Source organism: Anser anser (assembly GCF_964211835.1).
Source record: "Anser anser genome assembly, chromosome: 11".
In the NCBI taxonomy this organism is placed as follows: domain Eukaryota; kingdom Metazoa; phylum Chordata; class Aves; order Anseriformes; family Anatidae; genus Anser; species Anser anser.
Window position 1 is genome coordinate 14,357,053 of NC_139732.1, and position 14,310 is coordinate 14,371,362.

The window sequence follows — 14,310 nt, forward strand, 5'->3', positions numbered from 1 at the left end:
ATTCAAGATTGTTACCTGATCAGAGCAGTAGGAAGCTACAGAGCTGTGCTGTGGTTGGGTAGGTTGCAAAGGAGGTGGAACAGTGAGGTGAGAAAAAAAGAGAAGCACAGTAATGAGTGAAAAATTAGTAAAGGAATCAGAGGGAGACATTTTAGCAGGTCAAATATCAAGATGCAATTAAATTCTGAATTTCAAGAAGAGGATTGCAACTTATGTGTATATATATGTCATATATATATATATAACTGTTATATGTAACAGTTTTACAGTGAAAGGTAGGATAGGGGAATTGCCAAAGGGTAAATAATAAAAGAAGAAAAGTAGAAGCAAAATTGAGATGTCACCTGTGTTTAAGAAAACAACAGGATAGATGGGAAGGCCTGCAAGAGAAATGAATGTAAATTTGTACAAATGGCAGACCTTCACTTTGAGACTAATCAGTAAAAAAAGGCATGAAGATTGCTCTGAGTACAATTATAGTGGGGTAACCACTGTTGACAGCAGGATAGAAACTGAGGAAAATGTATGTGTGTCAGGGATCACTGGATTTGGTGGGGATGCAGTGAGACTACTATAATGAAATCCCATTAGCCCTGATTTAAGAAAAATCGTACAGGTGAGTCAGGAATATTTCATGACTGACTATGAAACTCTATCAGTAAAGCTAACACTTTTAAAAGGGTATTTATTCTCTCTCCATGACAAATAGGAGATATTTGTTAGGCCAAAGAACTTTACATCCTGGGTTATAGCCTATGAATGGGAGTCTAGTATTATTGAAGATTATTTAGGATTATTATCCTAAAGACCTTGAAAAGGGAGGAAAATTTATAAAGTTAACGTGGTAGTGTGCATGATGACTGAAGTGGCGTCTGAAGGATTACTGGGCACTTGTGTGCTCCTTTGTGGAATCACCTTCATAGTCCAGATGTTACCTGTCTTTTCTTTTTCCATCCTTACATGAAAGCATGCAGGGAACCACAGTCACTGATAGATGGTTAGGCAGCATGAAAGAACCTGTGTTGCCTTGGAGATGTTGCCCAAACCTGTGACAGGCAGGGATGAGAGTGGCCACCAAAAATGCAAAAGAAGTAAAAACTTATAAAGTGTTTAAGATTTATTATGCTGAAGAAAAAAAAATCCTTTGGCTTGTTAAACAGTTAAGTTTGAAAACAAACAAACCTTAGAAACAAGCAAGTGTGCTGTGAGGTAAGGAAGGACCTTTGTTATACAGTTTATTGTCACTGAGGTATACATTTGGTAACATAATTAGGTTCAATTAAGAACGTTTGGGGATTTTCAGTAAGGAAAAAGATGTAGATTCTATTGCTTAGGGCTTGGGCTGTGATTTTAGTGATCTGAGTCAAATTCACGTTCTGTGACTGATTTAGGCCCAGATCCATGGAGGGGCTTAGGTGCTTAAAATATGACTTCACTGGGATTTATTCACCTAAGCCTCAAGCGCATAATCCCCAGAAGCCGACATACGCCCCTGTTTCAGCAACGTTTGCTCTGTGCCCAGAACAGCCCGTTTTTTTTCCTTGAAGAACCGAGCAGCTGCTCGCCCGCCTGCCCCGGCCTGCCTTGAGGAGGCTGCGGCCGCGCCCCAGAGCCAGGCGGGCACCCAGGCCCCAGCCGCCGAGCTCCTTATGTAAGGGCCTGGGGGAACCTAAGGCTGCCGGAGCCAAAGCCCCAGCACCCAGCATTGGAGATGCTGCGCTCAGCTCCTCGGAAATTTCCATGCCCAAGGCCGGTTTCGGGGCTGGCGCCGAGCCCCCGGTGTGAGCAGCGCCGCCGTGGCCCCCAGTAGGGCTGGGGGGACCGGGCTAGAAACGGCCCTCGGCAGCGGCAGCAGGGAAGCCGGATCTTTTCTAACCCGGTCCCTTCCCAACACACCGACACCGATCCCACCGGCCCCCGCTGCCTCACGCAGGTGCCCCGGGGCGGGGGAACCGCGTTGCGCAGCATCTTGGGGGGGCTCATAACAGGGGTACCCGCGGCCCCCACACGCTGCCACCCCTCTGTAAGCGCCTCTCCCGGCCGTGAGGAAGCTCATCCCGCCGAAGGGAAGGAGGCTGGTGCCGGGGCGGAGCCGCGGGCAGGAGGCCGAGCTTCGCTGCTATAAAACCGGGGGCGGCCGCCCCATCCCCGCTCGCCCTGCCCGCTTCCGTGACCTAGCGTGAGCCGCTTCAGCTCTGCCTGGCCGCTAATATGGCGCTGTCTGCCGACCCCCATTTCAAGAAGCTGCTCGAGTGGCACAAGGCGAACGCCTCCAAGCTCGTCCTGCGGCAGCTCTTCGAGGGCGACAAGGAGCGTTTCCAGAAGTTCAGGTGAGACTGGGGAGCCTCGGGGCTGGCAGAGGGCCCGCCGGCAGGAGGCACCCCCATACACCCTCACACGGCTGCCGCCGCTCTCCTCGCCTCGGGCGCCCCGGGGAAGGCAGCCGAGGCCGAGCCCCAGCGACCGGGGCCTCCCGGCGGTGCAGGGCGGGCAGGAGGGCGAGCAGCGACACCCCCCCCGGGCAGGGGGGAGCCCCCCCGGCAGCCCTGGGCACGGCTGCCCCGCGTGTGCTCGTCCTTGACTCCTCCTTGCGGCTGAGACGTGCCGGGCGGCACAGCGCCGGGCTGCGGCGGCGCAGCGGCATTCTGGGGCCTGCCGCCTGCTTAGTCATGAGAAGATGCCTGTCCCCGCGATAAGATGCCTGTCCCCGCGATAAGAGCAGCGCCGAGCATCGCCCCCGGCCGCCCCTGTGCCCCTACCTGTCGGCCCCTGCCCCGGAGTGGTGTGGGCGTTTAATCCTCCCCTGCTACACGTACTACAGCAGACACGTTGCAAAGGCTTTTTCCTAGAGAAGGAAGTAAGACGTGGAAGCAGCGTGATAACGTGCAATGTTCTCGTCCCATAAAACGGGGCTGCTGTCTCCTGTGTTCAGGAGATTGCCGAGAAGTCACATGTGGTTATACTGCTGGCCTCCACCAGCGATCTGGGAAGTCCATTAGTGCGTAGGTACATCACTGATTTGATTTTTAAAGCGAGCCTGGGCAATATACACACAGCCAACTTCTTCAAGAAAGAGCCATCTTACTTGTTGCGTGTGTCAAAAATTTTCACTGGTAAAGTGACTTTTCTCCTCTTGAGCTCATTTGATACTACCTGAATTGTAATGCAACATCACATATGAAGTTCTGCATACCAGCATACAACAGTTAGTGTCATTCTGCATTGATGTGAAAGGTATGCTAGGTTTTTGGAGCATTAACTTCATCTGGCTCTCCTAATAGAACCTTTAACTGCTAAAACTGTATTAATATCTGTAAGCTCAATCTCTTGTCTCTTTAGCAGAAAAAAAGGTCCTGGTCGCATGCTTCCTTATCTCCAGTGCATTTCAAAAGACTGAATTTGTTAACATCCTTGTAACAAAGGAAAGCTGAAGCAGACTGAGTAAATCCAAAGGTATAACTGAGCTGCTTCGTACAAGACTGAATGGCTTGAGCAAGTGCTACTGTTGGGAATAGCACTGAATATTAGTCTTAGTGGCTGTCACTTTATTATGCAAGCTACTTTAACTGTAAAATGTGAGCTCAATTTCAAATAGTCTGTATTTAATTTCTTGTGAATATGTAATAGACTAAGGGAGTTACACTGACTGTTGCTGTGCACCATTAATTGAGGATAAGGTATTTGGCAACTCATGTTTCAAGCATATATACTCATGTGTGGCATGTTTTCTCCGTGCTGGAAGTTATAAGTATGTCTCTCAGAATGTGTCTATCTGATTTGTATTTTTCTTGTGAAATGCTCTGTACTGAGGGTATTCACTTCAAGTAGCTGCTTAACGTTTTTTTGTGCAAACTGTAAGGACAGGAAACAGTTGAGATGTTTGATTCATTAATCTGTATTAATGACATCTCTTCATGATTTTGGTCCTGTTTCCTGATAAACCAGCATTATTGACTACCCAACAAATTCTGTCATACCCAAATATACAAAACTGACAGCCAGGTTTAGTTTGATAAGTCAGCTTGTGTACTTCTCAGTGATTACCACTTTACCACCATCCTGTGGCTCTGGCTTGTAGTTAACATCTGTTGAAAGCCAGTCCCAGAGGTTTGGCCACAAGGTTCTCTGCTTAATTTGCACCTCTTCCCTCATGTGAAAATCATCTGTATGAAGATGCTTCAGATCCATTGGGTATAATCATAAAATCATTGATTATCTTCTAAGGGGAAAAAAAATATACTTCAGTAATAGTGCTTCATGACACTTGTGCCATAGAAATTTTAGAATCAGTTTTTAATCTGAATACTTGATCTCAGAGACTAAGTATCTTTTAAATCTTACTATAAGAACCTTATGCTCACTGGCTGTGTCTTACTGAGTATGGATAGAAGACTTTCCTCCGGTCTTGCCTCCATTGATGAAAACTTGCATAGCCCCTTCTTCTGGTTTGGAGCAGGGTCAACTATGTACAGTATGTTTTTGATTTTTCTCTGCTGCCTGAATATATGGTCTGGTAGGAACAGTGGGCCTTTCACTTCACAGTGGAAGGCTACATCACTTAAGTGTGGATGTGGCTTACGTGACAAGTCCTCCGTTCCACCTGGGTAGCGCTACTGCTAGATGCCGCATTGCAGAATGGGTAGTGTAGCAGAATGCAATTGAGCTGCACGTTTCTGTGCATCTGTTTAAAGAAGGGGTGGAACTCCTCGTATAAGGGTTCAGGATGAGATGAGGCTCTGTGCTTGTGTTGTACCTCCAGTGTGGGAACTGGGAAATCAGATGTCTTGTATTCACTGTTAGCCATTGCTCTTTTTTTCTCATGGTGTCTTTGCGATACCATCTTCCTGCAGTTTCTTCAACTCAGTGGTGACTTGAATCCAGCCAGAACTTCAAAGGGTATTTCTAAGTCTAGCGAGGTTGGTTATTTATATAAGTTAAAAAAAAAAAAAGAAAGAAATTGGAGAAATAAAGCATATGACAGGTAAACAAAAGACTTTAAGTATTTTATCTTCATGAAGAACACTAAGACTGTCTTCCTACGATTAAACTGTAGCGCTGAAGAATCATTAGTACACTAATGGTCTTGTAGTGCCCTTAGTGAAATGTGCTCAAACCTGAGATCAGTCTGTAAACATACCACATCTAACTTTAAATAGAAAGACGTGAAGGATTTGTTCCTTTTTTGTACTGTATCAATGAAGAGCAAATTTGGCAGGTGAGAGGTAAGTCTTTAGCTTAGCTAGTTATGTTCCAGGTGTTCTTACACTAGACGGTTGGCGTTTCAGGATTACTTCTTGCACCCTCCTGAAGAAAAGGTTGATAAATAGTATTAATACTGTTTTTCCTTGCTTGCCTTATTTTTTGATAAATGTTCTCTTAAGCCTGTGCTTGAAGATACCTGTCTTTCCTTATTTAGTTGCTTCTGTGTTTTAAGACCAATTTTCTGGTCTTGAATTCTTTTTTTAAAAAAAAAAAAATGAAACCACCTAAATGTCTAGACCTTGCTGGTCATTACTGTTATTGCAAGTTCAGTCCCATTCTTCCAATCTTGCATGCTCTGTCATGCTATATCTGTTTAGGATAGCAACAATACTATGTTTTGTCCCTGCCAAGTCCATAGTATATCTTTGCAGTAAAAAAGAAGTGATATTTGTTGCCAAATATTGAGAAACTAGAGGCAGGGCAGATAATGAGCAACACGGAAACACTGAATTTAGATGCATGCAATTTCCTGTGGCTTGAGCATGTGGAGCAAACATGACAGTAACTCATTTAAAAAAAGAAAGACACTGTACAGCAGACTTCATCAAGTCTACTGAATGACTTACAGGACTGACTCTTGAATTTAAAGTAAATGTGTACATTAGGTTGTTAATTAGTGCAAAGGAGAAATGGATGGAAAACTTCTGTATAAGACAAAAAAGCAACTGTAGAAATTAACGTTTTGATACAAGGCTAGTAAATACAACAGGACTTACTTGATTTCTAATAGACTATTTTCATGGTTTACCTCAGTTCTAAACCTAAAGTCTGTCTTTTAAATGTTAGGCTATAGTTCTCTGGGAAGGATTAGCAAAATCATTTGCAGAGCTCTGAGTCAGTAAGCAAAGTGAGACTATGCAGTGCACAAATAGGAAGTAATTCTGCATCTTACTTGACAGTATTTCTGTACATGCAGTTGTATAGACTTGTAAATCAGTTTTGTTTAGGCTGCCGTATAAAAAACATATCTAAGTTTGTTAAAATGAACTGTAGGAAGACAGTATAGTTTTCTTAGCTGCAAAAGATGGTGATAAGCTTGGTACCTATGATGTATTAGGAAAAAACTAGTTGCTAGAGACTGCTAGTGGCTCAGTTGAAAGTGGAACGTGATTGTGTGGCTGTGCATTAAATATACTTAATTGTATTTAGACTTTCACAAGCAGAAAATGAACACTACAATTGAGCTTGTTGAAAACCGTAGTCTAGAGTTAAAATGGTATACTACCTAGTAAATCGTTTTATAAAATTTGTGGGGGCCAATTAGTCCCTCAGGTCATCTATATTAACTTAGCCTAACTAGGTTTCTAATCACTACTTGTAGAGTTGTCATTGTCTTGCTTAAAACTCTTTAAGAAGGTGTAATTAAGTGACTTGTTTTGACAGCTTGACTCTGAATACTGATCATGGGGATATCTTGCTGGATTATTCGAAGAACCTTGTTACAGAAGAAGTAATGAAAATGCTGGTGGAACTGGTAACTAAAGAAAACTTTGTTTTATTAATTCAGTGTTCTAGAAGTTAACTTTCAACTGTAACTCATTCTATCATTGTTTATACACATTTAGCTCTGAATTCAAGAGATGATCGAAGTTCAAGGTCACATGGTTTTAAGCCTAGTAAGGCATTGTTGAAAGTATTGCATTTTCCTTTGGCCACAAGGAGCAGAACCATTTCCAATTCCCAGATCTCTCTTGAGCTCTCTGATTTGTCTGTCAAGACTTGTCTGTAACAAACCAGCTGCCATATGGGACTGTTACTGGGGTTTGCAGTAAAATAAGAGATGAATATCAAGTTGTAAGAGAAGCTGATATTTTCTAGACCTCAAATGGAAATACATTCTTTCGTGTCATGTAGTCTTAGTTTTGAGATTCATTTGCAGTTGAATGCATTTTAAGAAGCTTGTGTCATTAACTTCAATTTAGCGTGGTGTCCATAATTACAACCCTTCCTTAACTATTGGTTCAGCCAAAGGCTAAGACTGGATAGATTTTTTTAAAAAGCTTCCAAAAATAGCTGAAGTGAACTACTTCTGCTGCTATTCTGTTTAAAAAAAAAACAACTAAGCTGTTACAAAGAAATTAATCCCGTAGCAGTCTGTCAAGATGAAACTGAGTAATTAAGACTACTCACTACATCTTGATCTTTTAGTACATGTTACCATGTAGCATTATATAAGGGAATAAAAATACTTCCTATAAAAAAAGCATTAACTTTTGTACGCTTTAAAACTAGTATATGGTGTGTTTTTCATCTAACTTCTGTTTTGCTCTCTTGTGCTAAATGCTTACTCTCCTTAGTGTAGCTGGACCTTTGTAGTACATGTTGACTTACTATTTTTAAGAGAAATCTATTTTTACATTTCTCAGGCAAAGTCAAGGGGTGTGGAAAGTGCCAGAGAGCGAATGTTCAGTGGAGAGAAGATCAACTTCACTGAGGTAAGGCTATTTCTGTCTATAGTTCTTACCTTTCAGTTGTGCTTATATTATGGATGTTTGTGCATCTCTGTAAGGGAAGTCTTGAACTCACTCAAATTGCTACTCTGAAATGCTGAAAGTGGTTTTAACTTTTGTTTTGTTACTTACATGAGAAACTCTAAGAGCTTAATGTGAACAAAGCTTTTCAGTCTTCCCTCCAACAAAAATTGTTTTTAGATAAGTTGGTGGTGTATTTTTTCCTTGCTCTTCACTTTCGTAGAGAGGAAGATGAGTTAGGTCTTGCAAAGGGCATAGAGAAGAGTATTTCATTCCAGGTATGCCTTAGAAGCTTTTTCTTAATGAGTGTTCATAAAGCTTAGTAATCTGCATGTAATGTGTTAGCAAGGGTTGTGTAAGACTTCCTGCTTTGGATTGTTGATGCTACTTATCTTTGGGTACTTCTAGTAGTAGAGACTATAAGCCATCTTGAAAAACTAGCCATGCATTTTGGTAAGACTGAGTATATTCCTCTCTGTAGATCTGAGGGTTGTAATGATAGTTAAATCTTCACAGATTTAATACAGAGGAACCAGTTGCACCTTATTTTTTAAATTAAAAGTAGGTTGAAAACTGGAAAATCAGTGTAACATGATTTACTGATCTACCTTAAATATTTAAGTCCATTTGAGGTAAATTTGCAGAAATCAATATTTGCTCTGACTTGGTTAACTGATTTAATTCTTGCACAAGCAGTTTACTTAAAAATCACTCAGTGGCTGAATGTTGTATTGCTTGTAAATACTGCATGTTTGTAGAAATTCACAGACTAAACCAGAAAGCTTCACTGGAGAATCATTTCTCTTCCTTTTATATTAATGCCTTCAATACACAGTTAGAGTTTTAGACAGTGGAAGAAAAAAGGGAGCGGGGGAAACGTGGGTAAGTTTAACATCTGCCTGGTTCTGGTTCTCAGATATTGCTTTCCAATAGCCCCATGTAACAGATTATTACAATGTTAGCCTATCTCTGACCGTATATTATGGAGTTATTCTTCATTTTTTACCTGAGATCAAATATAATGGCTCAAGTTGTCTTAGAAGAATGTATTTTTCCCTGATAGCACTTGAACACAATATTAAACTGTCTGGTGTGTTTGGCATCTGCTGCTAGCTCCCAACTTCAATACTGTCTCAATATGGCGACTTTGTTTAGCGGTTACCTGCATGATGACTATTTTCATTATCAGGCTGTTTCTCATTTACAGTAAGAAGACCTGGAATTAGATTTGGATTAATTCATTTTCTGTTAATGTGAGATAGCAAATGAAGTTGAATGGGCTCTGGAGCATGTGGACAGTATGAAATGGCCATGAGATGTTAAACAGAATGCTGTCAAACAGTGTTATAGAATAAATGTAGAACAGTAAGACAAAAGGAAGCTGCTTAATAGCAAGAACTGACTTGTCTACTATTCTTGTTCTACATCAGATCATTTTTTAGCCATGTCTTAAATATTTAAGACTTGTCTGTGTTTGGTGCTGCAGGCATTGACTGCTCAGTTTGTTCTTAGGTGGAAATTATTTATAGTTCACCCAAGCATGATATTGCCAGGTGTTTGTCTTGATGAGTTAGAACTTGTAGGCTAATATGGTGCAAAGACAGTGTACAAGGTCGCATATATCTGACCACTCATTATGGGGGCAGTCTTTACTGTCTACCACAACTTAGAAAATATTTTTGTTTAACAGCAGACAGCAGTTGAAAGCAGTTCCAGTTAATCTGAAGGATTATTAACAACTTTTAAGACTGTACTACTTTCTGGGTGAAGTATGAGTAAGAAATAATTCATTTTTTTCCTTCTTTCTTCCTCTTGTTTTAGAACCGAGCTGTGCTTCATATCGCTCTGAGAAATCGTTCCAATGTGCCAATACTTGTGGATGGGAAAGATGTTGTTCCAGAAGTAAACAAAGTGTTGGACAAAATGAAACACTTCTGCCAGGTATAATATATCACCATAACCTTTTATGTTTGTATTATAGTCAACCAGGTTCTCTTACAGGCATGTTGTTAAGTACCGATTATAGACTGGTTCACACAAGCTATTCTGCACTTGTTGGATTAGGTTTATAACAGTACTGGCTCAAGCATGGAATTAGAGCTGTTTTAAGCATGACTTTCTTGCATGTCAGTTTGCAGGTGGGCTTTTCTTTAATGGGCTCTCTAGATCTTACTCCTTTAGTAGTATTTATTTCAGAAGTTTGAAGTCTTGTAAAACATGAAGTACCCCATTCAAATATTGCTTTATTTCTTCTTAACATCTTTCTTACTATTTGACTCTTAAGTAGAAACTGCCTCTTAAAATTCTTTTAAAATCAGAAGGAGAGAGGGAAGAAGCTCCCAGCTCACTTCTAATTTGGTTGTGGTCTGCTTAAGTAGTTTTTTAAAGATCCTCTGTCTTTAGGTCAGATTCATTTATGATTCTACTGTTTCAGCAACACAAAGCTTTTTGTTCCTAGTTAAATACAGTAATCTTCAAATATCACTAATGTTTATTGGTTCTGTACATATTTAATGTAGGCATCTGTTTAAATGTCTTGTGCAAATAATTCAATGCCTAAGGCTCTTTCATGTCTAGCTTGACTTCTGTTGTCTCTATGTTCAATGCTGTAAATGCTAGGTAATGCAGGTAAATGCTGTAGTAGTCCACATGTAAGAAGGCTAGGTTGATTTTTGCAGTTTGTTTTAAATACATGTGTTAAACTTCTAACACTTACAGAAGTAAGCGTTAATGAAATGTCTACCCAGCAAGGTAGTTTTGAGTATTGGCTTTAAAGTCTAAAAGTTTTTGAGTTTTCTTTGAAGATCCTCTGCAGTAGTGCTTGCAAATGCATCATACTTCCAGGGTTAGATTTGTTAACTTGAGCATATACATAGTATAAAACACTTGGTTTCTTTTCCTGCCAGAGAGTCCGTGGTGGTGAATGGAAGGGCTACACTGGAAAGACCATTACTGATGTGGTCAATATTGGGATTGGTGGCTCTGACTTGGTAAGCACCTACCTTCTGTACATTTTACATCTTTGTGTATACATGCCTGCAATGAAGATAAAACCGAACTTGGTTTTCTCCAGGGGCCTCTGATGGTAACTGAAGCCTTGAAACCATATTCCAAGGGAGGCCCACGTGTTTGGTTTGTGTCTAACATTGATGGTACTCATATAGCCAAAACCCTGGCTGAGCTTAAACCGGACACTACGCTCTTCATCATTGCATCAAAGGTATGTCTAATAAGGTCACTGGTGTGACATACTTCAAATGGTTAAGGATTCAGTCAAGACATCTGTCCACAGGAAGTTCTAGATTAAGGACTTGTAGCATGCACTATTTCTAAAAAAAAAAAATAACTATTTTGATTAATCCTAAACTTGCGATAAAAGCGTATATTGCTACTGAAATGTTTAAGGATCCAGAAGTCAAGCACTGAAAATGACTCATTCTTGACAAGTAATACACAAGACCAATTTGATGTTTTGGGTGTTTCTTAGCCAACACAAATTTAAACTATTCCCAAATTTTGTTACTATACTTTGTGGGTGGAATGTATGATCCCATTTCTTCTATTTCTTAGAAATTCAAGATTTCATCTCATTCCTTATTTTTAATTGTGGTCTTTTTATATTGCTAATGAAGTACAGTGTTGTCAATAGAGTTTTTTTGCATTAATGTTTCACATCAGTGTAGTTTAGGAATCTTCATTCTGTTTCAGGGTAGTAGCAAAAGCTTTCTGTAACTCAAATGCTGAGTTCCCATAGCACTGTAAATACTAAGCTTCTTTACTTATAAATAGGTGAAGACAGGCTGCTGGTAGTTTAAGACAGCACTTTATTTCTGAATATGGACTTAATAGCTACCTTTGTAAATCTCACCTTGTTAGCAAGCTTACTTAATAACTTCATAAACTTAATTGCTAGTTGCCAGATTCCTCTGAGGTATGCTGACTAGAACATACTGGCTTCTGCCTTATCAGAGGAGACTGAAGACAGAATTCATCATTACATAATGTGGATTGCCTTCGTTTGTAAAGCACAGTAGGACCTTTTTACTGTTGAAGACAGAATCTGCAATAAATGAACATGTGTGTAATGCTGACCATGCTCTACTGTGGTGCTCATTATTTTATTTTGGCAATACTGTAGCTGAGCAACTTATGGAATAAGTAAGCCTCACAAAGTAACACTAATGGTCATTTTTGAATAATTGAGTTCAAGCATCATGGTTCAAAGGCTCAAAAGACTGCCAGATTGAAAGAGTAACACTTCAGTTTCTATTTGCCAAGCTGTAGTTAGATAATTGGATTTATTTGGAAGAAGATGAATGGCATTTTTTGTTTTCCCTAACAGGCTTGTTTCATAATGAAATACTTCTGGAGATGGGTGAGAGTAGGTTGAATGTAGTGTTCCCCCTTAAAGCAAAATTTTGATGGCTGAGTAAATCAGAATGGTGGTAGATCTTTGCAGAACTGCATGACTGAACTTCTTTGTACACTTCATGAAACAGGAAAATATTTCTCTAATCAGCAAAATAGTTATGGCAGTGTCTTAGCAAAAATTAGTGTTTTTGCATGGAAAAGAAGGAATAAAAGAACAAGAGGACAATCCAGCTGGGTTGTCTTGTTGTGAAGCTCAATTAGCTACTTTCTAATTGAGTGATATAACTTCATATTTAGTGAAAGTACAGGAGAAAACTTTAGTGTCAAGGTTTGTGTAACAGTTTGGAGGAGGGAAAGAAATAAGGAATAACTATTCCAATTCCAGCAAATTGCTGATGTGGATTGATAAGCTTGCTTTTTTGCTGAAATTTGGTAGCAGCTTTCTTATGAACCTCTAGAATTACTGTGATCTGGTTATCTGGAAAAAATGTTTTAGCAGCCTGAACTTGTTTCAGTTTTAAGTACAATGTCTTATATACTTCTCCATTTTCTGATGCACAGACTTTCACCACCCAAGAAACGATCACCAATGCAGAAACGGCCAAAGAGTGGTTCCTACATGCTGCTAATGATGTAAGTCTAATGTACTTACATTACATAACAGAATGCAACAGATTGTCATTGTGCAGTTTCTCCCCAGTCATTTTAAGCATGCTTTGGATTGGGGCCAATAGCTGCCCAAGCATAAGCTGTGTAGCATAGCAAATGCTGTGCACAACATTTAAGTGCATCATGGTTAGTGACAGGCTGGTATGTCTGAACAAAGTAACAAAACAAGTTTTCCATTATAGATGGTGGTTGTGGATGGTTTTCCCTCAAATCCTGCCTCTAAAGTAATAGATAGTTGCATCTACCTTAGAGCTGGCTAATGGTTTGGTGGAACCACTGACACTGAAATCCAAGAATATGGTGTCTACATGTCATTACCTTTCAATTCTTGGAAAATCTTTCAAAACTAGAAATGAAGTTATGGTTGAAACAGTAAAATAATTCTGTAGCAGATGGTTGTGCTATGAATAGAAGCCTTGTTTTTGGCTTATTCCCTTAAATTTCTAACTTATAAGAAAGGCAATACTGCCTGCTCAGGTAGTTAATGTAGTCTTTAACAAGTTCCAGTCAGGGTAGCTGTACTTAGTTTGAGAGCAGGGCTTTGAAGTCTCCCATTATATTAGTTAAAGACAACTCATCCTTGCACAAACACTTACCGAAAGACCCAAGTCTAAATCTGTAGCTTTAGATTTCAGTGGTTGCAGTTGTCCTGATCTTCCAACTCTAGCAGGGAGGGCAGCACTTGTACAACACACTCCATCTGCCCAAAAGTGGTATTAGTGATGAACCAAAGTGGTAATGTACTCTTAAGGAAACTGAGTGCTGCTCCAAGTATTGACTACCTCCAGAGGGAGGCCTTCATGAAAATATTGTCAGAGCGTTATCTTATGCTATATGTGATTAAGATGATTTCAAGTTGATAAACATGAAAATAACTAATGATAGTCAACAATATTTTGTTCAAAAGTAAATGATAGCAAATCAGTTTTATAACAAGAAATAAAAACAACTAGCATTACAGATCTAACGCTTTTCATTTTATTAAGCCTTCAGCTGTGGCCAAGCACTTTGTTGCCTTGTCTACCAATGGTGTAAGTATAAGAATTTTACTTAGATTTTCTATGTACTTTTAAGATGGTCTTATTGTATAGTCCTGTAAGGAAGCCTTTAAGATGCCATTATTTGTATACTAATACTTAGCTTTCCTACTGAAAGGATGCATATATGTTCTACAGAAAATAAATGGAATGCTTCCAAAGCACCATTATAGATGTGTGTTTTCTGCTGGAGCCTTATAAATCTGAAATCAGGATGTTGTGCTCGTAATACCTATCCTGTTATTAATGAAGGGTACCCATTACTGTTTAAGTGTGTGTGAATGCAATTATTCTATAAATAAATATTACTCAAAATCCTAAGATAAGTGCTGAAGTGATACAAGTAGTTTATGTGAAATAATCTTTTGTATATGATGAGCGTAAAGTACCCTGATGTGGTATTTCACTCAAAAAAGGGGTGGAGGGGGCAGGGGGGAGCTGCAGCAATTCAAAAGGGCCCAGCAATAAAAGACCCAGCAACAATTGAGGCTGCTGGGTAA

General features: G+C 40.0%; 1 protein-coding gene across 2 annotated transcripts in view; it reads left to right on the forward strand.

Annotated features, from left to right (window-relative positions):
- GPI (glucose-6-phosphate isomerase) overlaps positions 1–14,310 on the forward strand; it is a 40,550-nt gene that overhangs the window by 17,193 nt on the left and 9,047 nt on the right. The window contains exons 1-8 of one of the 2 annotated variants that reach the window (XM_083794715.1): positions 1,796–2,330; positions 6,646–6,736; positions 7,629–7,697; positions 9,555–9,674; positions 10,640–10,723; positions 10,807–10,953; positions 12,666–12,737; positions 13,760–13,804. In XM_083794715.1, the coding sequence (XP_083650841.1) occupies positions 2,212–2,330; positions 6,646–6,736; positions 7,629–7,697; positions 9,555–9,674; positions 10,640–10,723; positions 10,807–10,953; positions 12,666–12,737; positions 13,760–13,804 (747 nt within the window). In that variant the 5' untranslated portion in view covers positions 1,796–2,211. Of the gene's footprint in view, positions 1–1,795; positions 2,331–6,645; positions 6,737–7,628; positions 7,698–9,554; positions 9,675–10,639; positions 10,724–10,806; positions 10,954–12,665; positions 12,738–13,759; positions 13,805–14,310 lie in introns of those variants that run through there. The other variant, XM_083794716.1, reaches the window with a different exon arrangement.